Source organism: Corvus cornix, chromosome 2 (assembly GCF_000738735.6).
Source record: "Corvus cornix cornix isolate S_Up_H32 chromosome 2, ASM73873v5, whole genome shotgun sequence".
Lineage (NCBI taxonomy): Eukaryota > Metazoa > Chordata > Aves > Passeriformes > Corvidae > Corvus > Corvus cornix.
In genome coordinates this window covers 261,444-277,615 of record NC_046333.1, presented here as the reverse complement: position 1 = coordinate 277,615, position 16,172 = coordinate 261,444, and the positions used below count along the sequence as shown (strand labels likewise).

Genomic DNA, 16,172 nt, shown 5'->3' with positions numbered 1-16,172 from the left:
TTGCGAGGCTCCCCCAGCTCCCTGTGGGGTGTGGTCTCTGTGGTCAGGGGGCTGCCACCACCCCCTTGCCCCTGGCACAGCCCCTCCAAGTGGGACAGGGTCAGTGTTGCGGGCTCCGGGGTGGCCAGGAGGTGATGTTGGGGTGAACAGGATGCTGCAGGTGCTTCAGTGATCGATTCCTCCCTCTGCTCTTCCTGCGCTCTCTGTGCCAGCCCTCAGTGCCCTTTGCAGGCTCCTGGCGTGTGCCCTTCAGCTCTTTCTCCCTTCAGTTTTTGCAAGATTAACTTTTTTCAGTATTAGTCCAAGAAACAAAAGAACAAAAGTCTTCTTGCAAAACGTTCCAGCACCATCCTGAGAATCAAACCAAACTTTGAATATTCATTTGTTAGTTTACCTGTGAAATGCATTTTAAAAAATGTTCTCACCGATGTTTGGGTGTTGCCACCGGATGTTGAGGCTCTGCAAGGCTGCAGAGCTGTGCTGCCAGCTAAACCATCCCAAAGCTTTTAGTTCTTCCTCAAGTAGCACAGCCCTTTCCCCAGGTTTTGCATGACCTCTGGGGATCTCTGTTGCTCCGGGGTTTCATCCAACCAAAGCAGCTCTTCTAAAAGCCTTGAGACCTTTCGGAGTCCTAGTTTAGAGTGACAGAGCCATTTGGGTTGGAAAAGCCTTTGGAGATCGTTGGGTCCAGCTGCTTCCCCAGCACTCCCAAGGCCATCACTGACTGCGTCCCCAGGTGCCGCTTCCACACAGCTTTTAAATTCCCCTAGGGGTAGGGATTCCACCCCCGCCATGGACAGCCTGTGCCAGGGCAGGACAGGCCTTTCCAGGAAGGAATGTTCCCAATATCCACCCTGACCCTGCCCTGGCCCAGCCTGAGGCCTTTCCCTCTTGTTCTGTCCTTTGTTCCTGGGAGCAGAGCCCGACCCCCCCGGCTGCCCCCTCCTGTCAGGGACTTGTGCAGAGCCACAAGGTCCCCCCTGAGCCTCCTTTGCTCCAGGCTGAGCCCCTTTCCCAGCTCCCTCAGCCGCTCCTGGGGCTCCAGCACCTTCCCAGCTCCGTTCTCTTCTCTGGACGTGCTCCAGCCCCTCCAGGTCTTTCTTGTTGTGAGGGGCCCGACACTGTCCCAGCAAGAAACATTGCCAGGCTTCACTCCCTTCCCATTTTCAAGCAGCTCTGTGTCCTCTGTCTCTCCTGCAGGAGTTGAGGGTCTTGCTGCTCTCCCTGCTTGTTCCCAAGCATTCAGGATACTTCCTCCAAGGTTTTTGAATAATTTCATGTATTGAAGATATGTTCAGCAGTTTTCCCTCACTCAGTTTTCTCCCAAAGCTCCCTCCCAGTGCTGCAGGCCAGGAGGAGGCTGTGACCGAGCAGTTCTTGCAGAGGGGCACTGACGGTGCCTCCTGGCAGGACTCGTCCCCTGCACCTGGCACTCGGCAGTGCCAGCACAGTGCTGACTGTGTTCCCGCATTCTCCCAAAAATCATGGAGCAGAGGTTCCCACAGTGCTTACACACCTTGTTTGGCTCCAGTCTGGTGTCTCTCAGGGGCTGTGTTCCTCAGGATTGTCAGTTCTGTGGCTGGTTTGAAGCTCCAGGTGAGCTCGAGGACATGGCAGAGCAGCAGGATTTTGGTGAGATGCAGGTCAGGGTTTGTACTATGTGCAGACAAAATGTAACTGCAGCCTCCATCCCAGTGTTAGAGCTAAATGCCGTTGGAGTGTTTATCTTTGGCGTGGCATGGCACCCTCGCTGCTGGGCAGCCTCGGGAACCACTCCATTGGCACAGGAGCCATGGCCAACCTGGCACTGAACCCCTGAGCTGCCTGCCCAGAGCTGGGCTCTCCAGAGTTTCTTCCGTGGAGCCTGCTTTAGTACTCCCACCTGGAGTGCTGTGTCCATGTCAGGGGCCCCCAACAAAACAAAGACATTGACCTGGAGTGAGTCCAGAGGAGGCCATGGAGCTGCTCTGAGGGCTGGAGCCCCTCTGGAGCCAGGCTGGGAGAGCTGGGGGTGTTCAGCCTGGAGAAGAGAAGGTTCTGGAGACCTTAGAGCCCCTTCCAGTGGGTTGCAGCCCAGCCCATGTTCTCTGTGCTGTCAGCTGAGCTGTTGGGATCTGTAGTTGCTGTGGCAGGTGACGGATGTGGCAGCGGTGGGAGCCCATTGGTCGGCGCTCCCTGCTCCTGCCGCACGCTGGCTCCACTGGCACAGGCGGAATTGGCAAACAGGGCGGTGTCCTGCGCTCGGTAGCATGGTCTGTGACACCAGGACGCCAGAATGCCGGCGGCCACAGGGCTGGTGCCTCTCTGCTTCTCACTGGGGGCGTGTGGATGGCCCAGGGCAGGACCCTTGGCAGGACCCAGAGCAGCAGGAGTGTTTGAGCGCCTGGCGGAGAGCTGGAGAACCTGCCTGGTGGTGACTCACTTGCCAAGCTCATCCCAGTGCCTGGAAAAGTTTGGCTGTAAACTTCCGTGGCAGCAGAGGCAGCTTTAATGTTCGTAGCCACTCCTCACCCTATGTCTTTGGCACTGGTGTGGCCATGTGAGTGCAGCTGTACAGAATCACAGAACCATTCAGACTGGAAAAGCCCTCTAAGATCATCAAGTCCAGCCATCAACCAGCACTGCCACCATGTTCACCACTAAGCTATATCCTCAAGTGCCACATCCACATTTTTTTAACACTTCCAGGGATTCAGCTGAAGGTGACCCCTTCCCTTTTTGTGGAAAAATTTACCTGATACCCGCCCTAAACCTCCCTTGATGCAATTTGAGGATGTTTCCTCTTATCCTGTCATTAGTAACTTGGGAGCAGAGCCCAATACCCCCCCGGCTGCCCCCTCCTGTCAGGGACTTGTGCAGAGCCACAAGGTCCCCCCTGAGCTCCTTTTCTCCAGGCTGAGCCCCTTTCCCAGCTCCCTCAGCTGATTCTCATCAGGCTTGTGCTCCAGACTCTTCAGTACAGACCTGGTCCCACAATGAAGCAGCATTAAATGGTCAGGAAGACACTGACAATGGGCAGAGCTGGGCTCTCTGACTAACCCATCCCGGGACACCCACCTGCATTTCATAACAAATCTGAGGGTGCTGCAGTCAGATGTGCTTCTGCCCAATTAAATTGAGGGCTCAGTAGCTTTGTCCTTCAGTTTGGTTGAACACTGGTGCTGGGTGTTCCCGTGTGGGTGGCACCATCGTGCTGGGAGGTGCACGTAGTGCTGCCGTGGTGCTGGAGCCTCAGGCATGAGCACATGCTGGGCCTGTACCCGACGTGTAGCTGGTCTCTGCTCCCCTTCTACTGGCAGCTGCTGTCCAGAGCTGCAACACCCCAAAGCTGGGGATGTGTGGGCTGGGAGAAGAGGTTTTTCTCCTCCTGAGTTGACTTGGGATGGCAGGTGTTCCCTGAGGAGCAGAAGGGCTGTGGGAAGAGCTGATGTGGCTCTGGCAGGGCTGTGCCTGTTCAGTTGAGAATGAGAGTACCCACTGCCCTCTGTCCAGGTGGCTGCACCCCAGTCTCGGCTGCTCTCTGCCCAACTGAGCCCAGTCAGTGTCCCCTGGCCTCCCACCGAGCACTGGGCTGGGTCACACCATTCCCGTGTCCTCTGAGGGACACCTCTGCCTCTTATCAGCATGTGCCCAGGCACTGGTGGTGTCACCTCACGGGGGTGGCCTTGCGTACAGGAACACGTGCTGGGCACATGGCTGACACGTGTGTCTGTTCCAGGGCATCGTGGGGAACCTGTCCAGTGGCAAGTCGGCCCTGGTGCACCGCTACCTGACCGGCACCTACGTGCAGGAGGAGTCTCCAGAGGGTAAGGTCTGGTTCCCAGGGTGCCTGGGGATGAGCTGGGTGCTCGCTCCTCTCCGTGGTGCTGAAGGTGATCCCGATCTCTGCACCTCCTTCACCACTGCTGTGGGGGTCTGCAGCTCCCCTGGCCCTCGTTTGGGGTGTCCCCTGCTTGAACCTCCCTCACTGACCAGCAGCTTTGCTCCCCCAAGGTGGCCGGTTTAAGAAGGAGATCGTGGTGGACGGTCAGAGCTACTTGCTGCTGATTCGAGATGAAGGGGGCCCCCCTGAACTCCAGGTAGGAGACCTGTCCTTCCTGTGGTCCCTCCCCACCCGTCCTGTTGGAGAGACTGGGGGGAGGTGTGTGCTGGCTGAGCCCGGTGTGTGGCTGCCCTTGCTGGCTGCTCCGGGCCCGGGTCCCCAGCTGCTCGTCCCCGCTGTAATCCTGCCGCGTCTCTTCAGTTCGCTGCCTGGGTCGATGCAGTGGTGTTTGTCTTCAGCCTGGAGGATGAGATCAGCTTCCAGACCGTCTACAACTACTACCTGCGGCTCTGCAGCTACCGGAACACAGCGGAGGTGCCGATGGTGCTGGTGGGCACACAGGGTGAGAGCGGTGCCTGGGCTTCCCCCACACCCCCAGCCTCAGGTGGGAGCGCTGGTGCCGTGTCCCGCTGGCCCAAGAGCACGGGGTGCCAGCCCCGTGAGCACATCGGGGGATCCTGCTCTCTGAGCCCTGCATGGGGTTGAGGGACGATGCTGAGGCCCCAGCCCAGGGCCCTAAGGCGGGACTTCCTGCTCAGACCATCTCAGCATTCCCAGAGAGAGCTGCCTCATTCCATGGAGTCACTTTCCTTTTGGAAATGACACAATACCCTGGTGCTGCCTCCCCCAGCTCTGCCAGGCTAGGCAGGAGGGAGCCTGGGGCTGAAGAGTTTTCTGTGTGACAGTAGAGAGCAGGAGCAGGACATGGCTGTTTGGAAAAACTGTCCTGGCAGGACAGTTCCTGAGCACTGTGTGACCTGTTCCTGGCCAGGAAGAAGCTCTGAGGCCAGGAAGACAGGCAGGAGCAGCGGGAGGGAGTCACAGGGGGTCTGCTGCAGACCCTGTATTAAAAGCAGAACAAAGGTGTGAAACTTTGGATATATTAAAGATTGTGGAATGAATTTTAGGACTGAGTGATCTTGGCTCAGGAATGGGGTGGCAGCATGCACTGTGGAGGTGCAGGAGCGGGCCAAGTAATAGGGTCAGTGGCCATTGTTGTCCCAGACACAGGACCAGGTGAGGTCCTAGCCTTGGTAGAGCCGCACAACTGTCTGGAGAGCCCGAGGAGGGCTTCCTCTCAGTGCAGGTCCCAGTTCTCTGACCCCTCCTGAGAGGGTTGGTTTGCAGCCCCCACTTGTCCCTAGCTTATCTTCAAGGAGTTGGATTCCTCTTTGGAAGGAAGTTTTTCCAAAACAGGCAAGCACTTGGTGGGTGTCTGGGATACAAACTGAGCCTGTATTTTAGAGCTGTCCAGCAATGCCTTGGTTGTGGGGATGTCCCAGCAGAGTTGACTTTCTTGTTTAACCAGGAGGATTTCTCCCTTGGATTCTTTAACATGTAGGGCTTGGCCATGAGCCCTAAAATGGTGGAGACTGACAAATCCATTTTATTTGGCAGCTAGGGCTGCCTGGCCTTGGTGCCCACACCTCCCAGAGGTGTTCTGCCTCTCTCTACTGAAATGTCGGTGGCTGAGTGGTTTGGGAAATTGAGTCAGGTTCATTTACCAAGATTCATCCATTTTTCTACAAACGTGGGACTTCGTGATCGCAGGCATTTATGGGGCAGTACTGTGGAAGTGGTTCCTCTGTATGGAGAGAGGGAGGGAGGCCAGAAGTGTCGTGGGACCTGTGGATAGGTGGCGCAGGGTCCTTGCCTTTCAACCCCCTGTCCCTTTGGTTTGCAGATGCAATCAGCGCCACCAACCCCCGCGTCATCGACGACTCCCGGGCACGGAAGCTCTCCAACGATCTGAAGCGCTGCACGTACTACGAGACCTGTGCTACCTACGGCCTGAATGTGGAGAGGGTCTTCCAGGACGGTAACTGCAGCCGTGTCAGGGTGTCCGGGCAGGACAGGGCTGCAGTGAGGTCTCACGGAGGGGTTTGTGCTGCCCTGGGCCCAGGGCCTCGGGCACCCACTCGCGTGCGGAGCCACTGCTTTGCACACACAGATCTGGTGCGGGGAGCAGCACATGCTCTGTGTACAGGGGGTGTAAGGACCCCGTGTGTGGCGTGTGGGTGTGCATGAGGGGCCACAGAACAGGGCTGGAAGCACCTTCTGCCACTCTGCAGAGGCTGCCCTGTGGGTGGGGGCTTGTTCCAGAGAGCAGAGAGGCTGCTGGGGACACTTGCACCCCCACAGGGCAGCACAGCAGTCTGTGAGCCTGTGAGGACTTGGGGGGCTGCAGAGAGGGGCTTGGTGGCCTTGGCGTGGAGGAGAGGAGGAGTCACAGCAGGGCTTGGGGGTGCTGGAGTAGGAAAGCAGCACCTAAACAGCTGTGGGGTAGCTGTAACTCATGGGAACAGTGTGGGAGAGCATTCCTGCTTAGGCTTGGAGGGGGGGTCTGCAACACAGTGATGCTGAGGGGCACAGGGAACCTGCACCATCTCCTGGGAGTTTGCAGTCTGCTTAAATAAACTGTGACCTTGCCCTAAAGGGAATTGTGTGTTCCCTGTAGTGACAGGACAAGGGGAAATGGCTTGAAGCTGATGGGATGAGGTGTTTCTGGAGTGGGTAAGCGATTCTTCCTAGTGAGCACTGGTGGGTCATGATGCAGCTGGTTTGGCATCTGGTGGATCCTGGTGCAGCTGGTTTGGGATCTTGTGGAGTCCTGGCAGTCACAGGCACTGTGAGGACCTTGCCTCACGTGGTAATTCAGTTTCCATCAGACCTTGTCTTTATATGACTTGTTCCACACAAGTCGCCCCCCCAGATCCTGGCAGACCCACCCCGGGCAGGCTGGGAGGGGTGTCCACTTCCCATAGCAGGAGCAGGAAGAGCTGCTTTCAGTGCCGAGGTTGCTTGCTTGCCTGTGCTGTGTGGAGCCTGTGCTGCACCTCTGTTCCCAGAGAGCCCTTCCCTGCCACTGTCCTGGGTCACAACCAGTGGCCGCTGACCTTTTTGGGGAGCAGGTCAATGTGCTGGCACGAGAGCTTGAGGGAGTGACCACCCTGCCCCTTGGTGTTCACAGACGGCTCTTCCCACACGCGCACGTGGTGCTGCAGAGTGTGGGGGATGCTCCAAGATGGAGAAACTGGGATCTCCCATCTTCACCAACTGCACAGGGGTTCTCCAAGAACTGGGTGGCCCTGGCTGTTGTGCCACCACAGCTCAGGCAGGAGCAGCAGAGACCCTATTCCTCAGAGCAGGTCCTGGGTGTCTGGTCTGTAGCCTGGAGCTGTGGGTGGTTGAGCTGTGCCGTGTCTGCACTGAGCATGTTGCAGTGTGTACCTGACAGTGTTGAGGCTTTGTGGTCCAGGCTGTGTCTGGGCAGCCAGGCTGCTGAACAGGGGTCACTTTCTGCTTGCTGGTTTCTTGTGTCCTGGCAGAACTCCCCCTGGAGGCGCTGCTCCCTGTGTGGGAATTGCGCTCCTCCATCCTTCCAAGTCCACAGATGTCACAGTGACTGCTGCTGTGAGAGGATGGGATTTTGGTATTGCCAGGTGTTGCCAGGAGGTGGCCCTGGCACAAGCAGGGACAGTGCCCTGTGTCTTGCCGTGTCCTGTCAGCTTCAGGACTCCCTGAGGCGTGCCTGCCCTGAGGGGTGGCTGTCGGTGCCCTCACTGCAGAGGTCCACTGAGGTGGGGGCTGGTATGGAATGTGCCTTCTGCCCTCTTGGCTCCAAAGAGGTCTGGTTAAAGAACCTTCTTCTCAGGATTGCTCTCACAATTCCTGTGTGCAGAAATCTGGGGTTCAGCAGATGCCAGGACAGTTTGCAAGGATCCATCAGTGGGGGGGGGCCTCAGTTCTTGGGCTTCACTTTAAGGATGCTTCTGTACCAAGCAAAGATCAGGGAACAGGTTGTCAAGAGCCCCTTGGCCACGGTCACCTCAGTGATGTTCCTGAGGAAGAGGAGGAATGACGCAGCACTGGTCCTGGGGGGCGCAGGAGGGACAGCAGCTGTGCTGCCCCGTGCTGTGGATGACTTCTTGAGCTTCACCTGTGCTGCAGATCTCAAGTTCATGGTCCTGCCTTTCCTGTGCCCTGGGCGCTGGAGAGGGCAGGAGAAGACGGCCAGCAACTCCATGGCCCAGAACCCGTGGCTGAGGTGCTGGTGGCATTGCTGCTCTCCATCATCCCCCTCAAACACCCCCCTCAAAAGCACGCCCAGGCTCCAGCATGAACTCTGTGGGAGGTTCTGGATCCCCTGCCCAGGGGTTTGGTTGGGTTTCTGCGGCCTGAGTGGGACAGCAGGTGTCCCTCCTGCTCAGGTGTGACACTGTTCCTGGCCATCAGGGTGATGGGCAGCATTGATTGCTGTCTTCCGGGACAGTGGGGGATGGACGTGAGGGAGGGTTTGGCTGGACCACGTCACCAGAGAGGCCAAGAGCTGTGCACAAGGGTGTGCAGGGCCTCGTGGGTCTGTAAGGTGACACCCTGAGGGGTTCTCTGCAGAATCCTTGGTGGGTCCCTAGGGACCTTTGCATGCTCTTGCTCTGTCCAGACTTGGAGTGCTGGGTTTGCTTTGAAACGCTGAGTGATGCTCAGGTGCTCCCAGTGACATTGGGCAGTGGGGCTGCTCAGGCTCTGTGGGCAGGGCACACCTCACTGGGAGGTGTGTGTGGCAACCAGAGAAAGCAGAATATGCAAACAATCCCCAAGACTGGTGTCAGGGATGGCAGAAATTATCCCAGAAAAGCCTGACAGATGCTCAGGAAGTAGAAGAGCCTGGGCCCAGCATGCAGAAAGGTGAAGGTCACCTCAAGGTGCCTCATTTCAGGACTGGGGAGATGTTATCCCTCCAGTGTGGTCTTGCTGGCCTCATGGTTAATTCCTTATTAGCAGTAGGGGTGTGGGATCCCTGCCCACAACAGCAGTGGCTGAGGTTTTTTTCTGGATATTTCCTGGCCCCTGGGGGGCCTGAGCTCACAGTGTTCCCCAGCAGCATTGGGACGGAAGATATTCCCACAAAGAACACTGGATGCATCTGGTTGGAGGGGAGGAAGGAGCTGGGGAGAGCAGGAAAGCAGCAGATTAATATGATCTGTTTGGTGAGTGCAGGATGGGTTCCTTGCTGTTTCTGGAACTCACATTTAGCTTGGGAGTTGGGACAGGCTCCCAGCTTTGTGAGAACCCAGCTGTGGCCCCATGGACCTTTGGCTGTGTCTGAGCAGGATGTGGCACCGTGGCCGCGAAGGTGCCGGGACTCTGCAGTTGCTGTTGGCATCTGACCTTTCCAGACAGGCTCAGTCACACCACAGGTGTGGTGCAACATCTTTTCTCCTGGAAAAGGAACATGGCAGCTCCATTATTGCACAGGTGCATGGCATGAGGCATGCTGGGGTGGGCATGGTATGTTCCCAGTGCCTACAGTTGCATTCATCTGGAAGATTCTTCCTTCTGTGATTGTGGGGGTACCTGGCCAGTGTGCAAGAGAAAACCAGGAGTGACAATGTGTTGTTCTGGATTCCCAGCAGCCCAGCTCATTTGCTGTCATGCTTTTGGTCAAGGTGTTTATTTCCAGAAAAAGCAGGAGATTTGGAAGGCTGAAATGCTATCGTGGGCTGTTGGCGTCAGGCAGGGAGTTCACAGGAACTGGGAGAGTAGTTCCTCAGGTTAATTTTCTGAACACCTAGAGCCTGTGAGGGTCACAAGGGCCCAGACTGATGGAGGTGGCATTGCCCAGGCAGTTCAGTCCAGTACCTGGCCCCTGGGGCTGCCATGAGGGGTGACTGAGAAGTGACTGACTGCCCAGGGATTCCCCTGCAGCAGCCCAGGCTTGTAGAGTCTCCATGGTGTTCATAGGAAGAAGTCACTGTTCTGTGTGATGCCCAAGAGGGCCAGTGGCCTCTGGGGACTCGGCCTGAGCAGTGCAGGCAGCCTACCCTGCACCTGCCCTGTGGCTGGGCCACGTGGGTGTTCTGCTGAATCCTCCCTGTGGATGGGCTGGGCACAGTTTGAGCCCCAGGTGTTGGCATCAGTCAGGGGAAGGGCCTGGGTCTACCTGAAGCCCTCCAGAAATCTGTGGGTGGAGGAAGCTGCTTTCTGGACTCTGACCCTGTCCTTTCTCCCTTTTGCAGTGGCTCAGAAGGTGGTGGCTCTCCGGAAGAAGCACCAGCTATCCATCGGCCCCTGCAAGTCCCTGCCCAACTCACCCAGCCACTCATCTGTCTCCGCAGCCTCCATTCCTTCTGTCCACATCAACCAGGTGGGGAATGGGAATGGGGAAAGCCAGGGACCTCTTGCGCTCTCTACCCCCTCAGCTCAGTACCCAACAGTTCAGCCTTAGGCTTGTACCACTGCCCTGGGCTGGCTCTTTGGAGGAGCAGAGTGGTGTCACCCTGGTGCTTCTTCCATAGCCCAGAGCAGCTGTGGCTGCCCTGTCCATGGGAGTGTCCAAGGCCAGGTTGGAGCAACAGGGCTTGGAGCAACCTGGTTCTAGTGGAAGGTGTCCCTGCCCATGGCGGGGGGTGGAATGAGATGTACTTGAAGGTCCCTTCCAACCCAAAGCACTCCATGATTTTATGATTCTGTGACAGTTTGATACTCGCCCTGAGGTCAAGTGTCATGTCTAAGCCTTTGGGCCTGGCTCGTGGTCTCCAGACTGTGTCGTGCTTTGGTGGACTCACAGCAGAGCCGTGAGCGGTGCGTGGGGAGCTCTTGGGCAGCGCAGGGGGCTGTGAGAGGGTCGTGCTCTGGCTGCCCCAGCTGGGCGGGCACAGCTGCTCACGGTCCTGCCTCCCCTGCACTCGGGAAGCTGGTGGTCTACGTGCACAAACATCTGAGGGCTTCTGAGGGGCTTCTGAGGGGATGCACCTGTGGAGAGATGAGCTCAGTGGTGAGCTGAAGGAGCAGAACAGGGAAGGAGGTTCCCTCCCTTCTGCCAGAGGAAGGTCTCTGTGCTGTTGGTAAGGGTTGCCAAGGGCTTGGTGCGGGGAGGATGGTGACGCCGTAGGTGTTTGTTCCGTGATCCTGGAGCAGAGCTGAGGCAGGAGAGAGAGGTCAGAAAGCAGGGCAGGCTCCATGGTGAGGGGCTGGGGAAGGAGATCCTTCAGGCAGCCACCTCACTGCTACATTCCCAGTGCCCACAGAAATGCTGGCTGGGTGACTGGTGAGGAAGAAAGGAGAGATCCTGGGCTCCATTGCTCCCCAAGGCACTCAGGCCAGCAGATTCTATCTCTGCAGCAACTGGCATACAGAATCACAGGATCTGTGACCTGGACTGCAGGAAGTCTGCCTGTGGCTGAGGGACAGCATGTGTAGCTGATGGGTTTTCCATAAGGGGATTGCCTTTGAAACTCTGGATGTATCAGAACCTCCCAGCGCTGGGAGGACTTCTGGTCCCCCACCACAGGAGCCTGTCCCTGCACAGACCTGAGCCATATCTGCAGCCACCAGCTGGACCATTACATGGGGAATTTTCAAATATCCCCGTGAAGTTTATACCTGGTTGTAGAGGCTTCTAAAGCTGGATTGCAAGTAGGTGGGTGCAGGTTTTTGCAGAGACCTGTGCCAGCTTCCTGGTGCTCCAGGTCACCTGGACACCAGCAGGTTCAGGTGAAGTCTGTGTGCAGGTGGATGGGCTGCTGGGGAAGGTTGCAAAGCCAGGTTCTGTCAGAGTATGCTTGTGTCCAGAAAGCTGGGGACAGGTTCAATGGGAGACATCCGAGGTGGAGAGCAAAGTCCCAGGGAAATACAGATTTGAATGTCTCTGGTAATTTGAGGGTTTTGTTAGCAAATTGTGTACAGTATGAGCCTGGCTGGGAAGGAGAGGCCACCTGTGCTGGAAGGGAAGCAAGAGGCTGATGGCCAAGGTCAGCATTTCTCAAGGGAGCTGCACACTTGTTTGGTGTTTTCTTCCATGTCCAAAGTATGGGAAGAGTCCCAATAAATATGTGCTGTTGGCACTGGCTGTGCTGGGCAGTGAGGCTGAAAATGTTTTCCCTGTACGAGGGATGGAGTTGCCAGACTCCCCAGGTCCCCCAGTCTGAATCCAGTCGCTCATGTGACTGTGCATGGAACCTGCAGAGTAGCAAAAATTCGTGGGAGGGACGAGACCCCAACACAGGAGGAAAGTAAGCACGTGACTGATTTAGCTGAGGAATGAGTGCAGAGATAGACCAAACCTGACCTAAAATACACAGCTGTGATGTGAAAGAGCTCCTTAAGGAAAGGCAGCACTAGAACCAAAGGGGTGGATTTAGGATTGGCTACAGGGAAGCAAATTTTGGAAGAATTTTCTAACTGCATGTCATGAGCTTTGTGAGGTGTTTGCTCAGAGCCATCCCTGCTTTCCTCTCCTCTCCTTTCCTTCCCACAGAGCACCTCTCAGCACGGCTTGCAGACGGGGTCTGTGTAGAGGTGAATTCTGGCTGTCTGCTTGGGGACAGACCTTTGCTCTGTGTACCTTGCTGTGCTCCTGGCTTGGCTGGAGGGACGTAGGGAGCTGTGGTGGGAAGCAGAGCTGTGAAGGGAAGTAACGCAGCGTACAGCTCACCGGGATTGTGGCTTGATGGCCTGTGCCCCCTCCCCAGCCCTGCTCTGTGCCTGTCCAATGCCATGTCCCTCCTGCCCTCAGCAAACCTGGGCCCCACAAGGGTGATCAAAGTCAATTTGTGTTCCCTGGGTCTTGTGTGGCCCCACCACAAACCCTCTTGGTGCCAGTGACCCGTGCAGCGATCTTTGCCCTGGTGTTTGCACGTCTCTCCCCCATTACTAAGAACACTTCTAAAAATAGTGAAGCAATGGTGAGTGATCCTAAAATGCCGTGAAGTATTTCCCTGTTCTTGCATGGACTCGAAAGTGAGGTTCTGGAACTGCTCCCCACTGTCCTCAGGGAAAATCCAACTGGCTTTGGGAAACAAATTCACCTGTAACTGATGGGTCTGACAGGGAACTGGGCAGAGCAGCCCACACACTCGGGTGTGTGCTCAGGCTGCCCACGTGGGAGGGCACAATGCCCAGCTGGGTATTGGGGAGCAGTGCCCTGGTGTCCCCTGCCCCTGGCACAGTGATACGTGGTGGGACGGCTCTGGAAGGGGGTGGACAGGCTCGCCCTGCCAGGAAGGACCAATGGGAGAGTGACAAGGTGTTGGTGGAGCAGAGCTGAGCTCTGTCATACCTGAGGGCCTGGGACTCTCACCAGGGTTTCTCATTTGCTTTTGCAAGTCAAAGAGCAGTAACTGGCACAGGGAAAACAGGAAAAAAGCTCTCAAGGAAGAGTTTAGGAACACAGGACTTAACATGGAGATGAGGTGGAGAGAAGCCAGACAAAAAACACAATTAGGAGTTTTCGTTTGCCTTTTGCCGCAGGCATCAGTGTGCACAGGTGAGACACACACTCGGGACAGAAGGATCTCCTTCCCTTCCAGTACTGCCTGGGAGGGCAGGAGGAGTCCCTGGAACAATGGGACTGGCATTTGGGGGCAGGAGGAGCCCCTGGAATTGGGATTGGCAGTACTGCTCTGGGCCTGGTCTGCAGCGGCAGCTCTGTCCTCTGGAGCTGCCAGTGGAGAAAGCACTTTTCTTGGAATGGGAACAAGGTGTCCCCCACAAAGGGCTTCTTATGGTAGGTAGGAGCTGGGAGCCAGCCCTGCCCCTTTTCTTGTTCTGGGCACAGCTCTTCTGGAAGTAGCGTGACACTACTGGCTGAGCCAAACTAACATTTTTGGAAATGGCCACTGCTTGTCTGGTCTGTCAGTCGGACCAGTCCAGTGTGGTTACTGGGAGAGGAGGGCCTCCAGAGGACCCTGGTGATTTTGTTACCCCTCTGTCTGGAGGATTCCCTTCTCCTGGGACAGGGCTGCTGTGGATATGTCCTGGTCTCCTTGCACAGTGGATGATCCTCTTGGGAACCAGCCAAAGGCCCTGGTTTCATTTCTGCCTTTGGGAGTTTGGGGTTTTTTTCTCTTATTCCGCAGTGGAGCCTGGAGGACGTTGCTCCATCCGTGGGGAGGGGAAGGGAGCTGTAGGAGCAGGTCAGCCCTGGTCAGGGTTTTCCACGAGCTCTCACGAGTCACTAGATGTGCTCGGCGGGTCCCTGACCCTGGGTATTGTGTTCAGCTTCAACCTGGTTCTTTGCAATGGCAGGAGCCAGGGCCAGCCCTGGAGTCCTCTTGGGGACACAGATCTGTCCCTTTGGCCTTCCCAGCAACTTGAGGGGTGTGGGTCTGCACCCCCTGGAGCAGGCACCTTGTATTCCCCAGAACCCAGCAGCTCCAGGGAAAGCTCTTGCCTGCTGCCTTGGGCTCTCCTTTCTGTATCTTGCCCACACCTATTGCTGGGTGAGCAGGTTGGATGGGTTTGGGAATCCCACTCCTCACTTGACCCTGACTCCTACGTTGCTCCCTCCTGGCAGCTCCTGGCCCTTGCCTGCAGGGAGGGGATGGGAGTTTCTCGGGCCAGTGGGTGCTTGCAACACCTGCAGAGTTGTTCTACCTGATTTCCTCACTTTTGCTGCCCCGTTCTCAGTCTTTCTTCAGGGCCTCTGGGATGCCTTTGGGAGTTCCCCAGGCTGTGGGTGAGTCACTGCTGTGTTTGCTGTGGGATGGCAGTTTGTCCTCCTGCCAGGAAACTGGTTCCCAGCAGCTGGCAGGAGGTACCACAGGTACCCCATGCAGGTACCTGGCACCTGGCAGGCTGGTGGAGGGAACTGGGTGTCCCCCTGGGCCTTGGGGGCTGCTGCCATCTCCGCCATGCTCTGGGCTGCCCAATGTCATGGCTTTTCTCGATGGCCTCAGTCTGCCTTCCTGCACGGGCTCTTTGGGGGCACTGGGAGGGCCTTCATCCAGACTTCAGCAGGAGATCAGATGAAAGAGGTGGAAAATCAAAGTTTGCAAGTGAAATGAAGCCCCAAGGGCAGCTCACCTGAGCTGGTAACAGTGCTCACTGGCCTGCTGCAGCACGTTCTGTCAGAGTTCAGGAGCTGCAGCGGCAGGCGTTGGCGTTTCCCTGGGGAAGCCCGTGTCCTGTTGCCCGCTCAGCTCAGGGTGCCCACATTCCATGGTCCATATGCTCCTCCGGCTTCTCCCCTCTTCCCGCAGACACCAGGTTGGTGTTTGCTGTTTGTGTGTGCTCTTCCACTCTGAGCCCTTCCCAAACTACTTGTTCTGTCTCAGGCCTTGTTACAGCAGGAATTGCTGCCCCTGAACTCCAGCTGCATTCTGCCCTTCCCAGGCACTGCTGATGCTCTTCCACCAGTTACACACTAATGGGGAGGATTTGTCCCATGAGTGTTTTACCAAGTTTCCAGTTCCCACTGTGTTCTCAGATTCCAGTGGTGACCACAGGTGGTTGTTCAGGTCCACCAGCAAAGTACCTGCTGGTGGACCTGAACTGTCGTCTGGTACTGGACCAGAGCTGTCATCTTGTCAGGGTTCTGCCACATCTCTGAGATTTGTCCTGTGTCCCTGGATCCCACGGAAGTTCTGGAGTTCCCTGCTCCAACGGAGTGGAGGCGGCTCAGGATTGCCTGTCTGAGCCACTTCCTATCTTTGAGGGACTTTCTCCTCTGCCCCCAAACTCATGGGAGCTTCCCTTCATAGCCTGGTGTGAACCATGCTCCAGCCCCAAAGCCCTTCCTGAGGTTTGGGTGTCTGTGGGACATGGGAGGCTCAAAGGCCAGAGTCCTTTGTCACTCAAGGACAGTAACCTTGGCTCCAGCACCAGGCAGACTTACCGGCTAAGGAAAGTTATTCTGGCCAGACAGAAATGACACACAAGACTGCAGGGAGCAAGTAAAATATAAACCAGGGTGTAGCAAAATTTCTTCCTTGAAGCTTTAGTGTCCATCACCTGCATCCACAGGTTCCAGCTGCTTTGGCAGGAGCTCAGACTCTGCAGCCTCCTCTGAACTGGCTCCTCCCGACAGTCACAGCATCATGAATGTGCTGCCAGGGTCACCGAGACGTGCCAAGCATGGCCAGGAGCTGATCTTGGAGGGACATGGGGAGGTGGGCAGCCATGCCCAGCTCACTGCTCCATGTGGCAGGTTGTCTGTGCTGCAGCATCCTCCTTCTCTTCCTAACACTTGGACTATTTCACTTTCTTTGACCTAGTTCACACATGATGAATCAGTTAAACACAGACTGCCCATGTGTGCACTCAGTGGCCCTGGCTCTCTTCCCCTGCAGCTCTTCCGTCATCACAGCACCTGTGAAACTCCTGTGTGGGTGTTGGACCTGGGATTCAC

The 16,172-nt window shown here is 56.6% G+C and overlaps 1 protein-coding gene across 4 annotated transcripts in view; it reads left to right on the top strand.

The window, feature by feature from the left end:
* AGAP3 (ArfGAP with GTPase domain, ankyrin repeat and PH domain 3) overlaps window positions 1-16,172 on the top strand; it is a 110,624-nt gene that overhangs the window by 40,288 nt on the left and 54,164 nt on the right. For all 4 annotated transcript variants that reach the window (XM_039550176.1, XM_039550177.1, XM_010391477.4 and 1 more), the window contains exons 3-7: window positions 3,719-3,806; window positions 3,994-4,079; window positions 4,244-4,385; window positions 5,727-5,861; window positions 10,063-10,190. In XM_039550176.1, the coding sequence (XP_039406110.1) occupies window positions 3,719-3,806; window positions 3,994-4,079; window positions 4,244-4,385; window positions 5,727-5,861; window positions 10,063-10,190 (579 nt within the window). The remainder of the gene's footprint in view (window positions 1-3,718; window positions 3,807-3,993; window positions 4,080-4,243; window positions 4,386-5,726; window positions 5,862-10,062; window positions 10,191-16,172) is intronic.